A 22034-nucleotide genomic window follows, 5' to 3' on the forward strand; every position below is an offset into this window, starting at 1 on the left:
TGGCCACTGCGGCCTCGGCGGCACACCTCCATCCGATGGTCCAAATTTTCGATGACGCTGAGGCATAATTGCCGTTAATGTGCCGAATTATCTCATCCTTTAGCTCTTGAATTGTTGCTGGCTTATCGCCGTACACTTTTTGTTTCAAATAACCCCAAAGAAAGAAGTCCAACGGTGTCAAATCACATGATCTTGGTGGCCAATTGACATCGCCGCGACGGGAGATTATTCGGCCATCAAATGTTTCGTGCAAAAGAGCCATTGTTTCGCTAGCTGTGTGACAAGTGGCACCGTCCTGTTGAAACCACATATCGTCCATATCCATATCTTCCAATTCGGGCCATAAAAAGTTCGTTATCATCTCACGATAGCGAACACTATTCACAGTAACTGCCTGACCGGCCTCATTTTGGAAAAAATACGGCCCAATGATGCCACCGGCCCATAAACCGCACCAAACAATCAGTATTTGTAGGTGCATTGGTTTTTCGGCAATCTCTCTTGGATTATCTCGCCCAAATGCGGAAATTCTACTTATTGACGAATCCACTGAGGTGAAAATGTGCTTCATCACTGAAGATGATTTTCTTCGAAAATTGGTCATTCACCGGAAATGGTCCTGCCACCATTCTGACCATTGACTACGCTTGAAATGGTCAAGACTCTTTAGTTCTTGAGTCAATTGCACCTTATAAGCATGTAAATGCAAGTCTTTATGCATAATGTTCATCAACGACGAGCGTGAGAGGTGCAATTGTTGGGCACGACGACGAGTTGAGGTGGACGGCTCTTCAACCACACTATCGCGAACAGCAGCAATATTTTCCGCAGTACGAGCTGTACGAGCATGCACTGGTGTTTTCACATCTCCTACAGACCCGGTTTTCCTCAAACTTTTGCACAGTTTTTCCGATTGTACGCACATTTGGACGATTAAATTGACCGAAAAAATCACGAAGTGCGCGATATGCATTTTGATTTGAACGCCCGTTTTCATAATAAGCCTGAATAACTTTAACGCGTTGCTCGATTGAGTATCTTTCCATGGTTCAAATTGAGTTAGTCTGAAATTGAAAAATGCCAAATGAAATGCAGAAAAAAACTTGACGTTTAGGTGTGGTTCACATTGAACATCGGCCCTTAAAACTCTTTTTGTTAAACACCCTTTATTAAACTCTTCTATGAAGTTGTAAGGCGAGTTGATGTTTTTGGGCTTAGGAAATAAAAATTTGAAAGAGCCGCATTGCAAAATATTTACCAGTTTTCTATTACTCAGACTTTTATGACTGGCTGTGGACATGTAGGCATGCATGATGGGCATTATAAAAACATACGCGACATACAGGTACATACATATAGTACCTACACATATACGAATATAGTCAATTGGCGGGAAGTTGTGGGTGTAAGCTTGTACAGTTCGTAGAAAAGCTTCAAAAAGCAACGGGCTTGGTGACGCTTCAAATTAGTTATTTCTTTTTTTTTCGCTTTTAACTAAACATTTCATTCTGGTTTTTGTTCTTCCCATCCGCGGTTCTTCTTCATAGGTTATTCATAGCATTATTCTGTATCTCTTTGTGTATTCTTTTCTGCAGTTATTGAAGGGCATGATTAATGGGTTTCGAGTGCAAGGTGGCATTGGCTGTATCGATTGCTGTTCATTTACATCAGTCGTGTTTACTTCGATTATGGACAGCTATAGACAATTTGAAAATGTCACCAAAAATGGTAGCACTTATTTATATTTTTTGTTTTCTTTTTCAAGAACAAATTACTCAGCAATCGAGCACATACGCCTATGAATATTATACAATATTATGATGTAAATATGTATGCATGCACTGCTGGTTTCGAGCGATTCATTCGATGTTATTCACTGGGCATCTGTTTGCAAAATTTAACTATAATAAATATTAGTGAAGCATTCCAGCTGTAAGAGTTGGAAATAAATTAGCTTTAAATTAAATATTTCCATAAGTTCGTGCGTTTTTTAAAGGTGGTTTTAAAATTAATAAAAAAGATGTTTAAGGTATTTATTAATCAATAATATATTCTCCTTCATTATTTACAATGTCTTCCTAACGTTTAGGCAAATTTTTAATTCCCTGCTCTTAAAATTTGTTGTCCTTGGAGCCTTTTTATAGCTTCTTTTGAGGAGTAGTTCTTGCTACTCATATGGGATTGAAGTCCACTGAAAAGGTGATAATCACAAGGTGCAATATCCGGAGAGTATCGTGGATGCGGCATTAGCTCCCATCCGAGCTCGTTCAGCTTGCCTAGTGTTTGCCTTGCGGTATGAGGTCTTGCGTTGTCGTGGTGAAACTAAACTTTACGTCTATTCACTAAAGACGGTCGATTTTTGTTAAGTGCCTCATTCAGGTTTGATAGCTGATGGGAATAATAATCAGCAGTTATCGTCTGGTTTGGTTCCAGAAGTTCATAATAAACAATACCGGCCATATCCCACCAAATAGACAGGAGAATCTTCTTGGGGTGAAGGCCATCTCTAGGGGTCGGTTCTGGTGTTTCATCTTAATGTAACCATTGGCGTTTGCGAACAGGATTATTGTAAAGAACCCATTTTTTATCACCAGTAACGATACGATTCAAAAAACTTTCATTTTCAAGCCGTTGCAGCAGCTGAGAACACACATTCACTCTCTGCTGAAGGTTGGCGACGGAAAGTCTATGCGGAACCCATTTTCCCAACTTTGAAACCTTTCCCAACTGAACCAGGTGCCTGTGAATTGCCTCTATGCAATGAATTTAACCTCTAAGCTATCATATCGACTGTCAAATTTGGCTCAGCTTCCACGAGTTCGAGCAAGGCGTCGGAGTTAAAGACTTCAGGTCGACCAGCGCGCTGGGCATCCTCCACGTCGCAGTTACCATTGTAATTAGTATGCAAAGTGGCAACCGCCGTATCCGAATGTCCTTGTGCATGACTACCATTCCGTACAGCCCGGGCTCAAAACTCCGACATGAAACACCAAATGATTGAAAAAGTGTTTTTCTAATAGCGATCGCCATGAAAAAGTTGCTCATAAAAACCATCCGCCATTCGAAGTCGGCATAAAACTATAGGTCTCTCCATTTGTGGAGCAATACACCAAGACGCACACCACAAATAGGAGGTGGAGCTCGGCCAAACACCCAAAAAAGGGTGTACGCCAATTACATATATAAATAATTATTTTTTTAATCATTAAAATACCAAGGTAATTTGTAGGGTTTTTCCTCCTGACCAGAATGTTGCTCGAGCAAAGTTTAAACAAGACGCATTCTAAAGTAGACAAATAGTTCGAAGTACTAAATTCGGCAAATAATCATCAAAATATAATAATTTTATCTTATGATATTTTAATAATATCGCATAAAACTAGAAAACTCACCTAATAAACTTACAAATATTTGATCAAATAAATATCGGAGTGAGGCTGTACACGTATTTATAATTATCTTCCATCATCAATTCTAAAAACAAAACTTTACTTCAACTTTTAGGGCCCCAAGGACTCGCCGAATTACTACATCGCCACTCAGGCGCCACTCGAGACAACAGTCACCGACTTCTGGCGCATGATTTGGGAACAACAATCACGCGTGATCATACAAGCAACCGATCTCTATGAGAACGGCATTGAAAAATGCGCTGAATATCTGCCACCATCGGTAACTTTGGACAACCACACGACCTTCGGTGACTTCCAAATAACACTCAAGCACCGCGAAGTTAAAGACAAATATGCCATTTCGACGCTGATGCTAAAGAACACAGCTGAAAATATGAGTCGTGAACTCACGCACTACTGGTACAAATGGCCTGAGACGGGCGTGCCCAACGAAGAGGCACCCATCATTGCGATGCTGTTAGAGGCGCGCTCATCACTCAAAGGTTACGTGAACGAAGCGCGGGAAAAGAATTCAAATGCTACACTAAAATCAGATGCTGACGGTGAAGTGACCGCAAATGGTAATGGTGTCACGGTTATATCAATGGAGAATGGCGGACAGAAAATAGAGATGGGACGCGTAAATGGCACAGCTAAGGATGATGGCGGAAATGCGGAAATAAATGGCAACATTTCAGCGGCGGATAAAATGAAAGGGACCACAACGTTAAGGAATCAAGGGTAAGTTGGAAGCATGGCAAATGTGATTAATAAGAAATGTTTGTGTAATTGTGTAACTGTTTTAATAACAATAGTTCTGTCTGGCATATTTTGAGATTTTTTACAATATAAACCAAACAAAATTACTTATGTATTTCAAGTATTCTTTGCAAAAATTTGTAATAAATGTTTGAATTTTCGATTCGTTGCGAGAGGAGACTTTCCATGTTTCGCATCCATAAAATAGCACTGATTTAATTGGACTCAAAGATACGCAGCTTTGTTTTGCGTGAGATCTGGCCCGATTTCCATACGCTCCTCGGCATGCTAAAAACCGAACAACATTGCTCTGTACGTTTGGTTGTCAAAGCAAAGTATTGAGAAACTAGAAAAGGAATAATGAATTCCCTTGTTTCATTCTGAACTGACAGCCACATGGACGCGGCGAAAGAAAAAAACAACTCAGCTGATTTACCAATAGATTTAATAGATTCGCCTTGGTATAGGCTGTAAGATTATGTCTGTAATTTTCACAGTAAGAGAGGTCACCCTTTTTGGGATCCTTTACTAATATACCCTAATTCCAAGAGCTTAGAAAAGCTTCATCACTCCATTCTACTTCCAATACTGGTATCCAACTATCTGTTCGGAGTCGATTTTTAGGAACTCAGAACAAATATTATTATTATTAAAGAGTTGTCTCGCTTTTGAAAAATATGTTATCAGAATATTCAAAAGGTGTCGAAAAATGAATTCTGAAAAATCTCATTTTTATGTGTTTTGTGTTTGTGTTGTTACATCTCGTAATTTTTGTTTGTTGTTTTCTATCTTCTCTTTTCTACTTTTAGTCCCTTAACGATTCACTGCTCTCCAGGTACTGGACGCACCGGCACCATCATTGCATGTGACATGGCCATACGAAGTCTAGAGACGCCGAAGCGTTCCGTTGACATTCCACAAACTGTTTACTATGTGCGGCGGGGTCGGGCGAGCGCCGTCCAAACCAAGGAACAATACGAATTTATTTACAAAGTGGCGCATATGTACGCGACGAAGATCACAAACCTATCAAATGATAACTGAGACAGTGTGTGTGCATATAATTACTCCTAAGCCAACTAATCTAAGTAGATCAGAGTGTAATGATACAATATAAGGTGTGCCAGCAAGCAATGTTAATTTTTTAGTAGGCAAACTTGGCAGTTATATAATTTTTTTTCTGCTTCACTCTACAAAAGTATTTAACACACATTGTGAATATATTTTTTATTTATTAAAAATATATAAAAAGATTTAGGTAAGCATTTGAGCAAAACATGTTAACAAAATAAGTTAAGCCTAATCCGAAGTTCACGTCTCACTTGAAATGGCTGTCATCAGCCATATAAATTGCTTTGCTGTGAAATATGTATGCGTGAAGCTCGTATGTGTCTCGCAGCAAAGCAGTACTCAGTGCATGCCGTGAAAACAGCGCGCAACATACCAGCAACATGATGCCAGCAACATTTATTCGCACCTATTTAAAATGCACGTTTCAAGTTTAAAATTTAGCGAAAACTGGCAGTTTGAATATTGAGTTCGAATACTCCGTAGATTTGGCATTTTTAAGCGAAATTTCTAAGTAAATCTTCTTTAGATTTTTTTGTATCAATATACATATACATATGTATGTACGTGTATTAATTTAATTTAAAAGCAATTTGCTTAACAAAATTTGCCAATTGCTTCTGTGGCAACACTCATAAATTTGTCGCTTCTCTCAAATGAGAGTCAATGTTGCTAGCAACATTTCACCGCATGTCAAATGCATGTTGCTGGCGAAATTTCACGGCTGCGAAGTTAGTACTAGTCCTTGCGCAAAAAAATTAAATAAAATAAATAAATGCCCAAAGCTGTGAGTATACATTTTTTTTAACATATATACATATGTACATACATATATTGAAAAACTGTGACAATTCAATATTTAGAGCTGAAATGGGTTAAAAACTAAATTTAAATTTAAATTGGCTGGCGCACTTTATACTATTACATTATGATATACTTACATAGCAAGTAGATCACCCAACATGACGAGCAAAAAAAGTAGTTTTCGATTTGTGACGTCAGTTTATCGCAGCAAAAAGTAAATAAATAATCTAAATCAGAGAACATAATGAGATACGTAGAAGTCAGAGACTTGTATTTAATCATTTTTTGTAGTTATTTACATTTCAGTTTATTTTAATTGTTAAATTTCCAAACAAATCACCATCAAAGCGCAAAAAAATCACCATCAAATATGTAAACAAATGTACAGGGTGGGCCAAATAAGACCTAGCAGTATGCGCAGTTGCTCCATCTTGTTGAAACAACAATTAAGGATACTGCTCCGCCATTGGCCGCAAAAAAGTTTTCAATCCATGTTCTGTAAGAAGCTCGTGAAATCAATTCCCTCGTTTCATCCTCATTTTAAAACAAATATGGACCGATAAATCTAGTGGCCATAACACCGCACCAAACAGTACATTTAGATTGGTGCAACTGATGTTGGTGTGTTGCCCTTGGATTTTCAGAGCCCCACAATCTATAGTTTTGCTTGTTGACATAACCATTTAAATGGAAATGCGCTTCATCCGACATCAAAACATTATTTAAAAAATCAATTTGTGTAGCTAATTGTGTAAAACGAATAGCGTATTGTAGTCGTAGTTGGTGGTTCCAGAAAAAATTTCCAACAATTCAATTATAACCTACAAAAAGAGAAAAATAAATATTTCAAAAATTAAAAAAGTTATTTGTGCTTAACATTAGTTGGTCTTATTAAGCCCACTCTGTAGTTACAAATCTGACGTCACCATACTTTTTGCTCCAACGCAATGAGGAATGTCCGATCTATTCTATATTCTCGTAGTTGGTTTATAGTATTTACCTACATTTGTATACGAATACTTGTAATATATTGTCAAACAGCCGTATATAAATAGACACATAGGTATGTACATAGATATGTGTGCAAATCAGTGTAAAAAGTAAGTGCATATATGTGTGTATATGTGTCTGTGTACTGTGAGTTCGCGTGAGAACTCCCAATAGTCAAAGAAATCTTAAGAGATAACACATGTGTACGTATGTATACTCTTCGTGCAAATTCGTATACGCGCATATATGGACGAGTACAGCATAGTTATATTGGTCGCATATCATGTATGAGTGCAAGTATACCAATTATAATATAATAAACAAATTTACTGCGATTATATGTATGTAGATATCGTAAATAAGTATGTATTCTCTCGCCACTTAGCGAATTTATGGTACTTTCCCGCACATCTCTCTCTTTCTCCGCTTTTTCTCCTACTAATTTTTTGTATTACTTGTGTATGTACATATGCGTAACATATGCATACATATTTTTTTAGAAAAATATATATGTATGTACTTGAATAAGCCAATTTTATTTGTAACTATAAAGGCGTGCGGCGCTTTAACTAATAATAATACTTTTGAAATGTATTCCTCTATTATTGTGATATAAACATACATACATACTTTTTTAATTACTTTAAGTTATGTTTTCCTGAATTAAGTTGTAAATAAATAATAAGTGCGATTATGTGTAAACTGCAAATTGATAACTGCAGAATAAGATGTAAAAAATGTGTGTAATTCATATGAATATGGAATATAAATTTGTAGTATAAAATAGTTTACAAGATAATACCTAAAAAATAAAAACATTTAAACATTTATTAGAATTCAAATCCTTATTTTAAATAGTCAAAGTTTATGGCAAAACATAACGGGCTTTTGTAAGTATACACATATGTACAAACATACAGTTGCGAACACGAAAATAGGTTAGGTTAGGTTAGCCTGGCTGGCAATAAGCCACGCATAGACCTTTTGGTCCCTACCGATACAAGATGGAGACCGATCTCTATGAACACCGAAAGTAGACACTAAGTAGGATGTCAGCGCTTTTTGGGAATTTAAGCAGAGCTGGGAGATCCGCTTTTGAGACGTCCCCCAGACCCTCAAACAATGGGAGCCCCAGGTATTTTAGACGCGTTTTTAATAATACCGGACAAACGCTCAGAAGGTGTTCTAAAGTTTCCTCAACATCCTCTCTGCATTTCCTCATTTATCCGTGTTGGCAATCCCTATCTTGTACGCATGTGCAGCCAGTAGATTATGATCTGTTAGCATACCTATGATGGTTCTGCAGTCCTTTCATGAGAGCGAAGGTTCGAATTGAGTCAGTTTTTTGTCGTAAGTTCTACACATGACTTTTGCTGCTTTGCATGTGGTCAGATTAGTCCACCTAGCTTCCACTCGCCTTTTCATGTAGTCGTCCATTTCATTGTATATTGTATTTAGCGGTTTTGGTATGTCGTTCTCTTGTTCAAAAGGTAGTCTAACAGCACTTTTTGCTATCTCACCTACTATTTCGTTCCCCATAATGCCTTTGTGACCAGGTACCCAGCAGATATGCAGCCTACTGTTTGCGGCTAGCCTTTCTATGGCCTCCCTGCTCCGTCGAACATTTTTGGACTTAATACAATATGAGCTTATTGCTTTTATTGCTGCTTGACTGTCCACGTAGGTATATATTAATTGTTGAGTTCTTTCTTGTTCTAGTGTAGGCTAGCTCTGCGGGCTTTCCCCACAGCAAAAACTTCCGCCTGGAAAATACTGCTGTGGTCTGGCAGCTTGATAGTCTGCCTTATCCCCAAATCAGTATCAAATATCAGTAAATACCTGCTCCCACTAGCGTCTAAAGTTTTAGAGCCGTCTGTATAGATGTGAAAAGTTCTATGAAAAAGCTACATGCCTTTGTACCATCCCTCCTCTTCAATTGTGGTGCGAAACCTTCTCTCCCAATTAAAATACGGAGTCATGTAGTCTGTGCAACCTGAGCTCCACATTCCTATTGAGCTGTGTCCGAAGGTTCTGCAGGTGAATACCCCAGCAGCCACTAACCTTCTCGCGGATTTCGCTGCCAGGTTTTCCGCCATAAGGTCAATAGAAGGCATGCTGAGTATTATTTCCAGCGCCGACGTTGGAGTGGTTTTCATTTCTCCTGGTATGCACAGAGCAGCGTGTCGTTGAATCCTTTGCAGTGGCATTAAGTATGCCAGTTTTCTTGTCGCAGTGCACCATACTAGGGCCTCATACAGCAATACCAACTACTGCCGTGTAGCACCAGTGCATCAGAGAGGGTGATAGACCCCAATTAACGCCCAGCATTCTTTTACATGCGTACAACGCGTTACTGGCCTTTTTCACGCTTTCCTCAACATTGTGCTTCCACAGCAATTTACTATCTAGTATTACTCCGAGGTACCTTGCATGATCTTTGAGAAGTAATTCGTTGTTGCCCAGCTTCGGGAGGTTCCACGTCAGGTCCTTGTACTTCCTGGTAAAAAGTACCATGTCCATTTTTCCGGCGTTTATCCCTAGCCCTGCGCGAGATGTACGAACACGAAAATATTGTAGCAGTAGCAAAAAAATATTCGATTTCAATTCAAAACAATTTTAATGATAAAATGAAGTGATTTTTTATATCCTTATTCACTCCACTCGGGAACATAGGGCCTCGACAAGACTCTTCCATCGTATACGGTTCTGAGCTGTTGTTTTTGCGCCGTCCCATGTGAGGTCGGCATTTGCTAACTCGCGCAACATCGAACTTCTCCAAATATTCTTTGGCCGACCGCGATCTTTGCTCCCTTTCTACTATCTGGTGGTTGTCTAAGCGTGGGACCTAACCATCGCCACTTTTTGCGTTTGATTTGCCACAGAATGGGTTCCTTCTTCGTTGATCTCCACAGCGCGACGTTGCTGATGGTGTTCGTCCAGAATATTCTACAGAAGATGATGAAAGATTGTAGCCTCTGTGTGATGGTGTTAGAGGCCAGGCATGTTTCACTTCCGTACAACAATACGGACTTCACGCTTGAGCTGAATATTCGCAGTTTAGAGCGCCTGGAGATTCGCGAACCCATACTGTATGCATTCGTCGGAACGCCGCCCTTGCTTTGTTTAGCCTACAGTTGACATTTTTATCTGCACCACCGTCTGTCGTAATAGTTTAGCCGGGGTGGCAGAGTTTTCAACAAATTCCACGCACCCGTCAACCATTATATGTCTTGCTTTATTTCAGTTGACTCTCAAAGCCTTCGTTTTGGGGATATTGACCTCCAGTCCACCCGTGCATGCCAGTGCGACTAGTCTCTGCCTTCGCTTGCTTGTCAGTGAATTTATGTCATCGGCGAAGTCCAGCTGAGTTTATAAATAAAACTGCATTGATTCTTGCTCGGCTGGTTTCCAGGCTGACTGTATTAACACTGACTTTTTGAAAGCCTTCGAAAAAGTTTCTCATAGGATCTTAGTTAAAAAATTTGCTTGTTTTGGCTTTCATTCTGCATTTCTGCAATGGATAAACTCTTATTTGAGCAATAGACGTTATGTTGTAACAATTGATGGTATTTCATCTGCTCCCTTTACTGCCACCTCTGGTGTTCCACAAGGAAGTATCTTGGGACCGCTTTTATTTGACTTATTTATAAATGGCATCAAAAATTGTTTCTCATTTGCTAAATTTTATGCTGATGACCTTAAGATCTTCTCAGCGATCAAGATTCAAGAGGATGCCATTAAATTTCAAGCCGATATCGATAGACTTTATGGTACTTGTGGTGCCAGAAATCACATCTTCCGCTGAACTTAGCTAAGTGCTTTCAAATATCTTACTCGAAAACATCTCACATTTTGTGCACTAAGTACAGTATCTCGACCTGTGTCCTGCAGTGTGTTAGCGAGTTTAAGGACCTTGGCATTATCTGTGATGACAAATTTTATTTTAATAACCATATAAATTATATTACTTCAAAATCTTTCTCGATGTTGGGCTTCGTCAGACGTAACGCCACTGTGTTCTATGATCCCTATCCCATTAAGTTACTCAATACATATTTTGTTAGGTCTCATTTAGAATATGCTGTTTTTTTTTTGAAGATCTTGTGGTCAGCGAGCTATCAATGCAATCGAAAAATATTCCTCAAATATGCCCTTCAGTCTCTGAATTTTATTGTTCCCATGCCATCATACCTTCTGCTCAAATATGAACGAGACGTTATCAATAAAACGGTCCGCGGATGACATATGGTAAAAATAAATTTTTTGTTTTTTGGTAGGACTGTTATAAGCTTACATGGCAAATTTCAGCGTGGTATGTCACATAATTTGTTTTCTGTGCTACTGTAAACAAGTCAAGCTCGAGTGTGTTCTTCGAATTCTCTTTTATGACTTCAATTGTCTCAAAATGTTTTCCACGGAGCGGCAACTTGAGCTTGGGAAACAGGAAAAAGTCACATGGAGCCATATTAGGCGAATACGGTGCTTGCGGAACGATATTAACATTATTTTTGTTCAAATAATCGCGAACAAGGCGTGATGTGTGAGCTGGTGCATTATCGTGATGCAAGAACCATGACTTGTTGCCCCACAATTCCTTCCTTTTAAGACGAATGTTCTCACGCAAACGCTTTAAAACGTCTAAACAATATTCAGCGTAAACCGATTTTGCGATTTGTGCGATTTTCAAGCACAATTTCCTTTATTTTTCCGATGTTTTCGTCGTTTACTGATGTTGCTGGACGACGTTCATGAGGCAAGTTTTCAACCGATGTACGGCCCTCTTTGAACGATTTGTACCACTGGAAAACACGTGCACGCAATAGAGCAGAGTCCCCATAGGTTGTCTGCAACATTTTTAAGGCGTCTGAAGCCGAAATTTTGTTGGAATAACAAAATTTCAAACAAATTCTTTGTTCAACTTGAATTTCCATCGTTAAATTCGAAGAACACACTCGAGCTTGACTTGTTTACAGTAGCACAGAAAACAAACCATGTGACATATCACGCTGAAATTTGCCATGTAAGCTTATAACAGACCTACCAAAAAACAAAAAATTTATTTTTACCATATGTCATCCGCGGACCGTTTTATTGATAACGTGTCGTTCATATTTGAGCAGAAGGTATTCTGCTCGTCTCATGCTTATAAGTCTCAAGTCTTTGGAAATTCGTAGGTCTATACTGTGTCTGTCTTTTACACATAATATTATTACTGGAGTAATTGATTGTCCCTACTTGTTGGAAGGGATTCGATTTAAAGTTCCCCAGCGATCTCTTAGGAACTTCTGCCCTTTTTATGGGGAAAACTTTAAAACTAAGTATGCCAGTAATGCTGCCATTACTCGTGCTTTCCGATAATTGAACACCGTTCATAATGATGTTATTCTCGATTTTTCGCTTTCAAGATTAGCATTTTTAAATCTCTTGGATTCTATGTTATACTCGTAGTTGTTTTTATAAAGATGTAATATATCAGTAGTTTAATCTAATCATAGTCTGTAGGGATTGTAATTCACGGACTTAAACTTAAATAAATAAATAAATAATTGGCAATTAAGAACTTTTCAGCAATTTAAAGCTCGTTTGTGACTCAAAAATTTTAATCAGCTGATTGGCTAATGTAACCGGGTTCGTGACAGCGATTTGTTTACGACAAAACTAAGTTTGTGTTGATGACATACGCAAAAAAGTCAATACAGTCCAAGCTCATGTTACTTGTCGCCGTCTGAACGACTGATTGGACGAGTGTGTAAATAGGTGTGGAATGAGCGCAAAGAATTCTGCTGCCGAATACTCGAAGACGTGACAGTCGAATTGTGTAAGCAACTTTGATGAGGGCCGGTTAACAGTCTGATCTTGACCACTCCTTCAAAATTATTTCCCCCATGGGTTCAATATATCCATTGTAAACTATTAAAATTCGTTTTAAAGTTAAGTTTAACTCACACCGAATTTTGCACAAGCAAAATATAAACACTTTCAGCTGTCAAATACTAACTGTGTAAGCTAAATTGTATGGGTGTGTGCATACCAAAGTTAATGGCGTAAATTAAAACTTAATTGCCTCAGCTAATTAAGCTCTTTGAGCATAATCTTAGACTTCGCTTCATCTGAGAGCATAGATGACTCCGAGAGTGACCACAATTTAAAAGAAAAGACTCTATTCGCATTGACGATGCAAAACTTAGTCAAATATTCTCAAGCATAAAATAAAATGTTAATTCTACTGGGCTAAAATTGCGGGAGAAATTTTACATGCAACCGTGTTAACCGTGCAACCCAGTTTGCAGGTTTTTGAGAATTATGCGTTCGCGTAATAATGACAAATATCTCTTTTTGGAGGAGAAAGCTTAAAAATTCTCAGAAATTTCGCTGCTGAATAATAACCGACTTTTACTCGAATAAGGCGACTAACCTTACCGGTTTGTGCGGGATCGTCCCTTAATAGCCGTTATAGTCCCGAACTATAAAAATTATTAAAAGTATCCCGTGAAACGTCCCACATGTCCAGTATTCCTAAATCCGTTATTGAAGCAAAGTTTGAATTTACATCCGAAGCCTTGGTTGTCTACTTACTCATCATTTCATTATATTTGAAGAAATCACGTCAAAGCGAGTTCGGAAGGCGCAATCTTCGATTCTATCATTCTTCGATAAGGGTTTAGAGTTGAATAACGCACAGGCTCAAACAACTGCTTGACATATTTCAAATAAACTATGCATGCTTAGAATTAACAGCCATCGCAGCTGGATCTCGCTTGCGAACAAAAGCAGCCGATAGCAAGCGAGCATCTTCATTTCATTTCATTTCATTTATTGCCCAAAATCATTTTAACATAGGAGTTTACAAAGTTATGATAAAATTAGATTATTTAGCATTATCCTAACATACATTTGTATTTATCTAGGAGTTTAAAACTTATTTTTCTTTTGATTATACAATAGGTTATCATTATTAATTGGAATGTCTTTGGCATAATTTTAAAACTTATTTATATTCTCCCAAAAAGGGCTTAAAAAGGAGATAACGTATATTAAACTTCTATAATTTATTTGGCTATAAATTGATCAATGTTATAAACTAAATTTTCATCGTTGAAGTTGTAAGTATTGTATCGCCTATGATAATATATTGCTTTACTATTTTTATGTAACATATTATTATTTTTTAGTATTTTTAAATATATTGGTGATAAATATTTTTCTGTTAGAGGTAATGATATCTCCCTTGCCTTTGACAGATATTTGTTTATCAGTTCATTTTCTATGAAGGTCAGTTTATCAACAAATCTTACTGACGATTTCATTAAGAAAAAGTCTATGCGTGATATTTTACATTTTTCATACAAACTTTTATTAGAAACTCTTTTCCGAAAAGTACCACTTCTGTAAGGTTGGCGGTTAAGACCGCTACAAATTCTTAAAACATATCGTTCAAATCGTCTGAGTCTCTCCATTTGGCTCGACGAAATGTTGAACCATATCGGATGAGCATAAGATATGATTGGTCTAATTATTTGTTTGTAAATATTTATTTTAATACAGTTCGATAGTCCACCCTGCCTTCTTAATAAATTACAATAGCTAAAGAACATTTTTTTTGCTTTTGTCAAAATGAAATCTATATGTCTTACAAAGGAGAATTTGCTATCCAAAATTATGCCCAAGTATTTGAATTGTTCTTTGTATTTTATGTCGAATCCATTTATTTTAATTTGAGGCTCATATTTACGAGCATTTGGATATAAGTTTTTACGTATTCCTTTAACAATAGTTGTTTCGTTTTTATTGAAGTTTAGTTTTAGCTTCCATTTGTGAAAGTATGTATTTAATTAATTTAGGTATGAGTTAACGGCTTCATTAGCTTTGGTTATGCGTTGGTGAGATCCCAATATAATTATATCATCTGCGTATATGAGCACTTTAATATCGCAATTATTAATTTCGGAACTTAATGGTGGGTCAGGGAAATCCTTGTGGCACACCTGAGCTAACGTCTCTTGTCAAAGAATTAAATATACCTTCATTAACATAAAATGATCGCTCTTTTAAATAACTATACAACATTATGCAAAGATTTTTTTCGAAGTTGAACTTCCTGTACATTTTAAATAAGATTCCTTCCACCCAAGCAGTATCGAATGCTTTTTCCAAATCTAGACTGACTAATATCGTCGCCTGTCGTCGATTTAAATTACTACAAATAAAATCAGAGAGTAAAGTTAGTGCGTGGCATGTTGAATGATATGGCCGGAACCCAAATTGATAGTCTTTTAAGACATGTCGCTCTTCAATATGTTGTTTTATTTTTTCAAGCAAAAAATCTTCCAATAATTTACTAATATTTGAAAGAAGAGATATTGGGCGGTAATTAACAAGAGAACTAAGGTCAGTGTTTGGTTTCGGAATGGATCTCGCTTGCGAACAAAAGCAGCCGATAGCAAGCGAGCATCTCAGGCATGTAAAGACCGGTTGTTATTTATCCAAGTGCAAACAGTGCTCCCCTTAAAGTTGTCAAGTTCCATAACTTGGCAGCACTGCATATTTGTTTATCGTATGCTAGAATTCTTATCTGCAATCGTAAATGAGCAACAATTAACTATAAATTTTAATTGCGATTCAGTTAAAGTTACGATTCTTTGTTTATACGGTCATATTGTAAAAGTACTAACAGTATTATTTAGAAAAAGTAATGAATATTTTCTTCTTACTACTTCTGTTAACTGCACTGAGCTTGGGCTCTGCCAAAGAGGATGCTAAGCCTACGGTGAAGATTGGCATTAAAAAGAGGGTCGAAAATTGTGAAGTAAAGGCGCGCAAAGGTGACACGATTCATGTTCATTACAGAGTAAGACTCTTTGTTGCAAAAATTATTTACGCTTATGAGACTGTCAATAACCTCCACTTACCCATAGGGTACCCTGCTTGACGGCTCCGAATTCGACAGCAGTTATGAACGCCAAAAAGCATTTACGTTGAAGCTTGGTTTGGGACAAGTGATTAAGGGATGGGAGCAAGGGTTATTAGGCATGTGCGAGGGTGAAAAACGTCGTTTAGTTATACCTCCAGAACTGGGCTACGGCAAAGCAGGCGCTGGCGATAAAATACCACCAGATTCAACACTTATTTTTGAGGTAGAATTAGAAAAGATCGAAAGACCAAAACAAGATTTATAAATAAATGTAATTTTTACACTTCAACATGTAATTCGAAAACTTTTTGCAGAATATCTAGAATTAATAAAAAATTTTACACATTTTGGTGAACACACAGTCGAACTTAATACCATATGTATATTTATAAAAACCCTTAAGTTACGTATCTGTATATTTAGTAAAGAATAAAAAGATGAACACCACGCACTTAAGTGAAATTTCTCAATACTTTTTAATTGTTTTCCGTATTAGTGCTAATCGTTGCTTATGTGCCTCCGTAATAGCTGCACGTTTATATGGCCGCAACTCATCAGTTCCAAAGCCAGGTATCCACATATTCCACTTGCGTTCTAAATGAAGTTGCACATCACGCACCTCCACTTTGGACACTTTTCGATGTTTTGCAAATGCGCAAGTCGCTTTTACTGCATCCTCCACGAAATCGTCTGCGATTTGTAGTAAAAGCTCTTCGACGTCTTCATCCAATTGCGCGGTTACGTCGACCTCGCGCACCAGTTCCAGCAACCTTGGCTTTGTTAAAATCTAAAAATAATGCAAAAAAAAAAAACAACCAAATATTTCTTATCATGATTTCTTGTGACAAAGCAAATTATATCGTAAAATGATTTCATATACTTACGGGCTGATTTTCTGCGCCTGTATTTGTTTTTCCTCCACCACCGCCACTGCCACTAGATGTGCCATTGGTGCCTGCGTTTCCAGAGCTCGCATTTTGCGCGCTACCACTACTACCAACTGGTGTATTGTTAGCTGAACCAAGCCCCACTGAGTTGGAGTTTGAGTTGGTCAAAGGGCTGCTTTGCGAGGGCGATGCCATTATGATGTCCTGAGAATCGTCGCAAGCGCCGTTGCTATCGAAATTTGTAAAAATATCCGACATTGTATGTTTTTGCTTTCTTGTTACCAATGTAGCGGATTTGCAGTAAAATAATATGGATTGACCAAAAACCAAGCCAGTTTGAGGGAAAGCTGGTATAATTTTGATAGCTTAGTTTTTGGATAGGCGGTGTGCGGGAGTATTTCTTTTACGGGAGTGCATATAGTAAAAAGTAAAAACAACACAGGCCTACGTTCCAGAATTGTGGTAGGTTTTTAAATTTTTGTCCGAGTTTATAGGAGAAATCAGGTGAAAGATTATAAACTTCGTTTGTTGGTTTTGTCTTAAAAAATGTGTTCATGGAAAGCACGCTAAATTATGAAATTAAGATTAATATCAAATTCGAACAATGAAATGAAAAGAAAGTATTATCATGGAATGTTAAAGGAGTTTCCTATGGATAAGGACTTACTTTTTGTGTATAATAATTAAGTAGCAGAAAAATCTCTCCACATTTTATAGTGACTTACCCCGCTAATACTTTACGAAGTAAATTCGCGTATTATTATTGAAATAATGAACACCAAAACTTTACTTTCCACTCGCGGCCGACAAATAATTTGTTTTGTTTTCTGCTGTCAAAAAAATATAAACCATTCGTTGCCAGATTTCAAACATTACTGTTTATTGTGACTTAAAACTTCATTTATTGTGAATGCTTCCTCAAATGTGTTCTGCTAAACTCTGTTGACATGGAGCGATTTTTGATTCTAGTTTAGTTGAATGATATGGTTGTATGGTGTACTAAATCCGGCACAATGGATCCACTGTATACGCTGCGGAAACGAATTTGACAGACAACTAAATTACGGAAATGTTTTTAAGCAGGAAGCGCCACATATGTTCTAAACGGCATGCCGGTCTATAAAAAAACGTGCAACTTTCTCGATTTGTCGTATCGCGATTCCAGCGTGAATGACGTTTTTTTTAAGAAAACTTTTTTTACATCGCGCAAATTAGTATTGATGGTGCTTTTTATTACATAAAATTAAATACACAAATTTAATGGAATTTAAATTAATGGACTCAATTCAAATGCACCTTTGTATTTTCGACAAGAGCTCGAAAGAGTATAGACGCAGGCTAGAATTAATCCCATCTAACATGATTCTTATAAAACAAACAAAAATCATTTCATACACAAGGAAATTTAATATTTGCTTTCGCGACAAGAACATCTGTTCTTCTGGCACTACGGAATATTTCACATGTCACGTCACTCAAACACGTTAGAGCAACAAGAAAGATAAAATACAAGATTGCGCCTTTCGAATTATCTGCGACGTCATGCCCCGAGAATACACAAGCAAACGGAAGGGAAATTATTTTTTGCTTGTGAAGAGTAGGCCAAAACAATAGAAACTACCAAACACAAGAAATTATACACACACGAACAAACATTTTCTTGCCACTCTGCCATCATCGTAAAAACTAAAAAAAAAAACAGAAACAAAACTGATTTTAAAGATATTTTTATAATTTGTGTCTTCACAATTTAATCACTAAGTAGCGGTTTTCGAAAAGTACCGCCTTATATATTTTATTATATTCGTCAGTTACAAATTTTCTTCTAGTACGGTTTAAAAATATAAGAGACTGGTGATTTGTATTTTTACATTTAGTATTTACACAAAGTTATATAAATCATTAGAATTTAGGATCTGTTTTCAAAATTCTGATTTTTTCACTAAATAAATAAATTTAAGCATGTTAACAAAAATATTCCACTTTTTATAAATCTACTCCGTTTTTTTTTTAATCTGACACTTTTTATAATTCTATCAATTGAAACAATTTGTAAGTCCAAGCCCTGGCTTATGAGCCGTTTAATTTTTCTTTGAGCAACTCTGGGTTTGTTTTGATTTTGTACGATATGTGACCCAATTTGAAAGGAAAAATGTAGCAATCACTTTTTTTCTTTACAATTGTTATTAATATATCTTTCGTTTTAACTTCAAATTACTTACTAAATACCCAACTCCTGTTCACTAAAAATCGCTTCATTTAAAAAGGAAAGTCACTTTTTACCATTCATTAAACCGCCTGTAAAAGTTGTAAACATACCGCACCACTTATCTCACAAAAATTATATACATACATACAATGGTTAAAAAAGCCGACATACATACATATATTCGACAAGGCTGCTTTAATTTTTTTTTCTGTAGCATCTGCTGCCGTAGCTGAATGGTTTGGGCGAGACCACTATTCAGTACGCTTTGGATCCGAAATCCACTGTGGAGAAAAAGGCTAACGCTTCGGGTGTATTTCTGCCTTGAAAAACTACTCCATCTACCACAAATTGGAGGTTTCGTGATGGTTAACAGATTACCGATAGCTCATCTTCCGATAAGCTTTATCAGAAGAAGCAGACATACATATGTTCACTAACCAGGTATTAAAAATACACTTTTTTTACCCATAAAATTTCATAAATTACTTTAGGCTATGCTGTAATGGTAACGTTTTACTTTACAACATGTCGGAAAGAAAGAGAGGAACCATTTCGATTTTCTATCACATCGAAGGTGTTTAAAGTATTCACGCTTATGGCTCTGAGCGTACTCATACACATACTTTAATTGTAAGATTTAATATGTATTTATTATGTAAGATAAATCAACATCGAGCTACATTTGTTTCTATGTTTTATTATTAATTGTGTGTCTGTGCATATTTTCCACTTCAGCGCTTGGCGAGCTTTAAAGCAAAATAAACACCCATTACAAAAACTAACACAATTGCTAATTTTCTGAGATTCGCACGGTTAACACCCTTTATGGAGCGAACAACATCACCATTGTATATAAAAACATTACGGCTTTCCTCGATAAAATCCGCACGCAGTTCATCGTCAAAAGCTCCGAAGTTATCGTTCAGCACTTGTCGCAATTTATTCTTCAACAAACTAATTTTCTCCGGAAAAAATGTTGCAGCGCATCCTTCTGGACAAATGGTTACTTGCCTTGGCATTGGGCGGTGCTCCAAGTCATCATCTGCTGCATTCGAATTAGCTGGTTCTAGCTTCTCCTCTTCTTCTTCTTGTCTACCAATCCAAAGTTTCCTCTTAATCATTCTCTTTCTTTGCAACAATTGACCACCGGACATAAGGGCCATATACATTTGATAAGCATACGCGAATAAAAGCAATTTATTTCTTGAATTAACCTCTTCCAAATGAGTGAGATACTTTTTAACACTCTCTCGTGGTTCGTAAGTTTCTTTCCAATCCTTTCCTAGGAAATAAGCCAAATCCTGCTCAAAAGCTTCTTTTCGATGAAGCTCTTTTGGAAGCAAGTTTTCAGGTAAATTTTCTTCAAGGTATTTATAAACTTCATAGAAAGCCAATAAACCATCGTACCAAACAGCATCGTCAGATAGGGCTGAAACAACAACAACAAAAATAGCTACAGACTGCTCCTGCACAATTCTTCTTACCCAAAGCAAACTTGGCATTAACTAGAACGTCACTAAGTTTATGTACATCTTTGGTTGCCTGGCGTAGTTCTCTCGTAAAAGTCATATCAACAACAGGCTCCTTTGCATCTTCCGTATTTATTTGTCCTGGTGATGTCTTTTCCTCCACAGGAAATGGTTGCGACGCAGTTTCCATTGCTGATTTCTTTGTTCTCTATATGCGTACTTCTTTTGTACTGTTGACTTCTTTCACGTAGCCAAACGTATATTTAACACCAGCGGTCGATGTGATAAAGTATTATTCACTTATTGGGGTTTTGTAAGTTAAATTTTTGACAGATTGATGAGGAAATAAGAAAATTTGAGTTTTGAGAAGATTTGCTCCTCTAACCAGTGATGTAAACACAATCAACGAGGGTAAAAGTATGTTACTCGTCTTAGGGTACAGTAAAGCATCTTTATGGCGTACAAATTCACATTAAATAAATATAGCGGTATAGGGATAGCCGACAAAAATTCGATATTTATAGATGACTCTCCGCTCGCGAGTGCCTTAAAAGTTCAAGGTTTATTACGTCATTCGTATTTATATAATTTTTGTGTTTTGTGAAACAAAAAAACTTGTAATGTTTAATTAAATGACTTCAAAGAGATAAAAACACGACGAATACTGATAAAGTACGTGATTCACGCATCGTAAGTTAGATTTCTACAAACATCGCGATATTTATTGATGGTTTAGGGTCCGTCTATATGGAAAACTTGTAAGTGAGAGAGCTTCTGTGGGAATATTTATTTATTGACGTGATAACGTCTTATAATTCGATTTAACAGGCTGCACGCACGAAAAAATGTGTCGTTACCTTGCTCATTAGTGTTACCTTGCTCATATGTCGTTACCTTGCTCATTGCCGTTACCTTGCTCATTTGTCGTTACCTTGCTCATTGCATTGAATGAACTGCAAGCGAAAGCGCGGAACGAACGACAAAGCAAACAAAGCAAACGAACGGCAACGTTCGACATCTTGCTCTCTCCTACTTAAGTGAGCGTATATATGTATGTATATGCGCATATGTACATATATAAATTCACGTATTTGTATTTGCATATGCCTTCTTATTGATTATTATTAATTTGATTCACTTGAAGAATTTAAAATAAAACCAAGTTTGTTAATAATACCTGTTGTTTTAATGTTATTATTATTAATTTTTTTATTATATATGAAGGAAAAAATGTATGGTAATATTTACCATATACCTTATAAGATATGTTGTACACTAATATATGTATATAAACATGCATATACATATACAGTTTCGGGCATTTTTCAAAACGAACAAATCTATATGTAAAGATGCATACAAATCATATGGACATATCAAATATACGAATCTATTCCGTACGCAAGCAAATGTAAGCTTATGTGCTTGAACTGCAAGCGAGAGCGCGGAACGAACGACAAAGAGCACAATCGGCCCCCGCGTTCGGCAACGTTCGACATCTGGATCTGTCCTACTTGAGTGAGCATATATATGTATGTATATGCG

The 22034-nt window shown here is 37.0% G+C and overlaps 4 protein-coding genes across 8 annotated transcripts in view; 2 read left to right on the top strand and 2 right to left on the bottom strand.

Annotated features, from left to right (window-relative positions):
- The window catches only part of LOC128864572 (mucin-5AC), a 142671-nt gene extending 134816 nt beyond the window's left edge, over nucleotides 1–7855 (top strand). For 2 of the 3 annotated variants that reach the window (XM_054104317.1, XM_054104324.1), the window contains exons 6-7: nucleotides 3505–4133; nucleotides 4961–7855. In XM_054104317.1, coding sequence (XP_053960292.1) covers nucleotides 3505–4133; nucleotides 4961–5195 — 864 coding nt within the window. In that variant the 3' untranslated portion in view covers nucleotides 5196–7855. The remainder of the gene's footprint in view (nucleotides 1–3504; nucleotides 4134–4960) is intronic. The other variant, XM_054104331.1, reaches the window with a different exon arrangement.
- Nucleotides 7856–15552: 7697 nt separating this feature from the next.
- Nucleotides 15553–16213, top strand: LOC128864616 (peptidyl-prolyl cis-trans isomerase FKBP2). The gene is made up of 2 exons (XM_054104379.1): nucleotides 15553–15861; nucleotides 15929–16213. Exons 1-2 carry the CDS (start codon nucleotides 15706–15708, stop codon nucleotides 16187–16189), a joined length of 417 nt encoding a protein of 138 aa, XP_053960354.1. The 5' UTR covers nucleotides 15553–15705; the 3' UTR covers nucleotides 16190–16213.
- Nucleotides 16179–17668, bottom strand: LOC128864599 (transcription initiation factor TFIID subunit 12). 3 transcript variants are annotated; one of them, XM_054104369.1, is made up of 3 exons: nucleotides 17537–17668; nucleotides 16809–17040; nucleotides 16179–16711 (listed from the first exon to the last, which is right to left on the bottom strand). In XM_054104369.1, the coding sequence occupies exons 2-3, from the start codon at nucleotides 17004–17006 to the stop codon at nucleotides 16391–16393; spliced, it is 519 nt and encodes a 172-aa protein (XP_053960344.1). In that variant the 5' UTR covers nucleotides 17007–17040; nucleotides 17537–17668; the 3' UTR covers nucleotides 16179–16390. The 3 variants fall into 3 exon arrangements, with proteins under 3 accessions (XP_053960344.1, XP_053960329.1, XP_053960335.1); XM_054104354.1 differs by having other exon boundaries at nucleotides 16809–17377; nucleotides 17537–17667; XM_054104360.1 differs by having other exon boundaries at nucleotides 16809–17377; nucleotides 17479–17667.
- Nucleotides 17669–19643: 1975 nt separating this feature from the next.
- Nucleotides 19644–20892, bottom strand: LOC128864589 (heme oxygenase 2). Its single transcript, XM_054104343.1, has 2 exons — nucleotides 20505–20892; nucleotides 19644–20449 (listed from the first exon to the last, which is right to left on the bottom strand). Exons 1-2 carry the CDS (start codon nucleotides 20677–20679, stop codon nucleotides 19752–19754), a joined length of 873 nt encoding a protein of 290 aa, XP_053960318.1. The 5' UTR covers nucleotides 20680–20892; the 3' UTR covers nucleotides 19644–19751.
- Between the last annotated feature and the right edge of the window lie 1142 nt (nucleotides 20893–22034).

Source organism: Anastrepha ludens, chromosome 2 (assembly GCF_028408465.1).
Source record: "Anastrepha ludens isolate Willacy chromosome 2, idAnaLude1.1, whole genome shotgun sequence".
Lineage (NCBI taxonomy): Eukaryota > Metazoa > Arthropoda > Insecta > Diptera > Tephritidae > Anastrepha > Anastrepha ludens.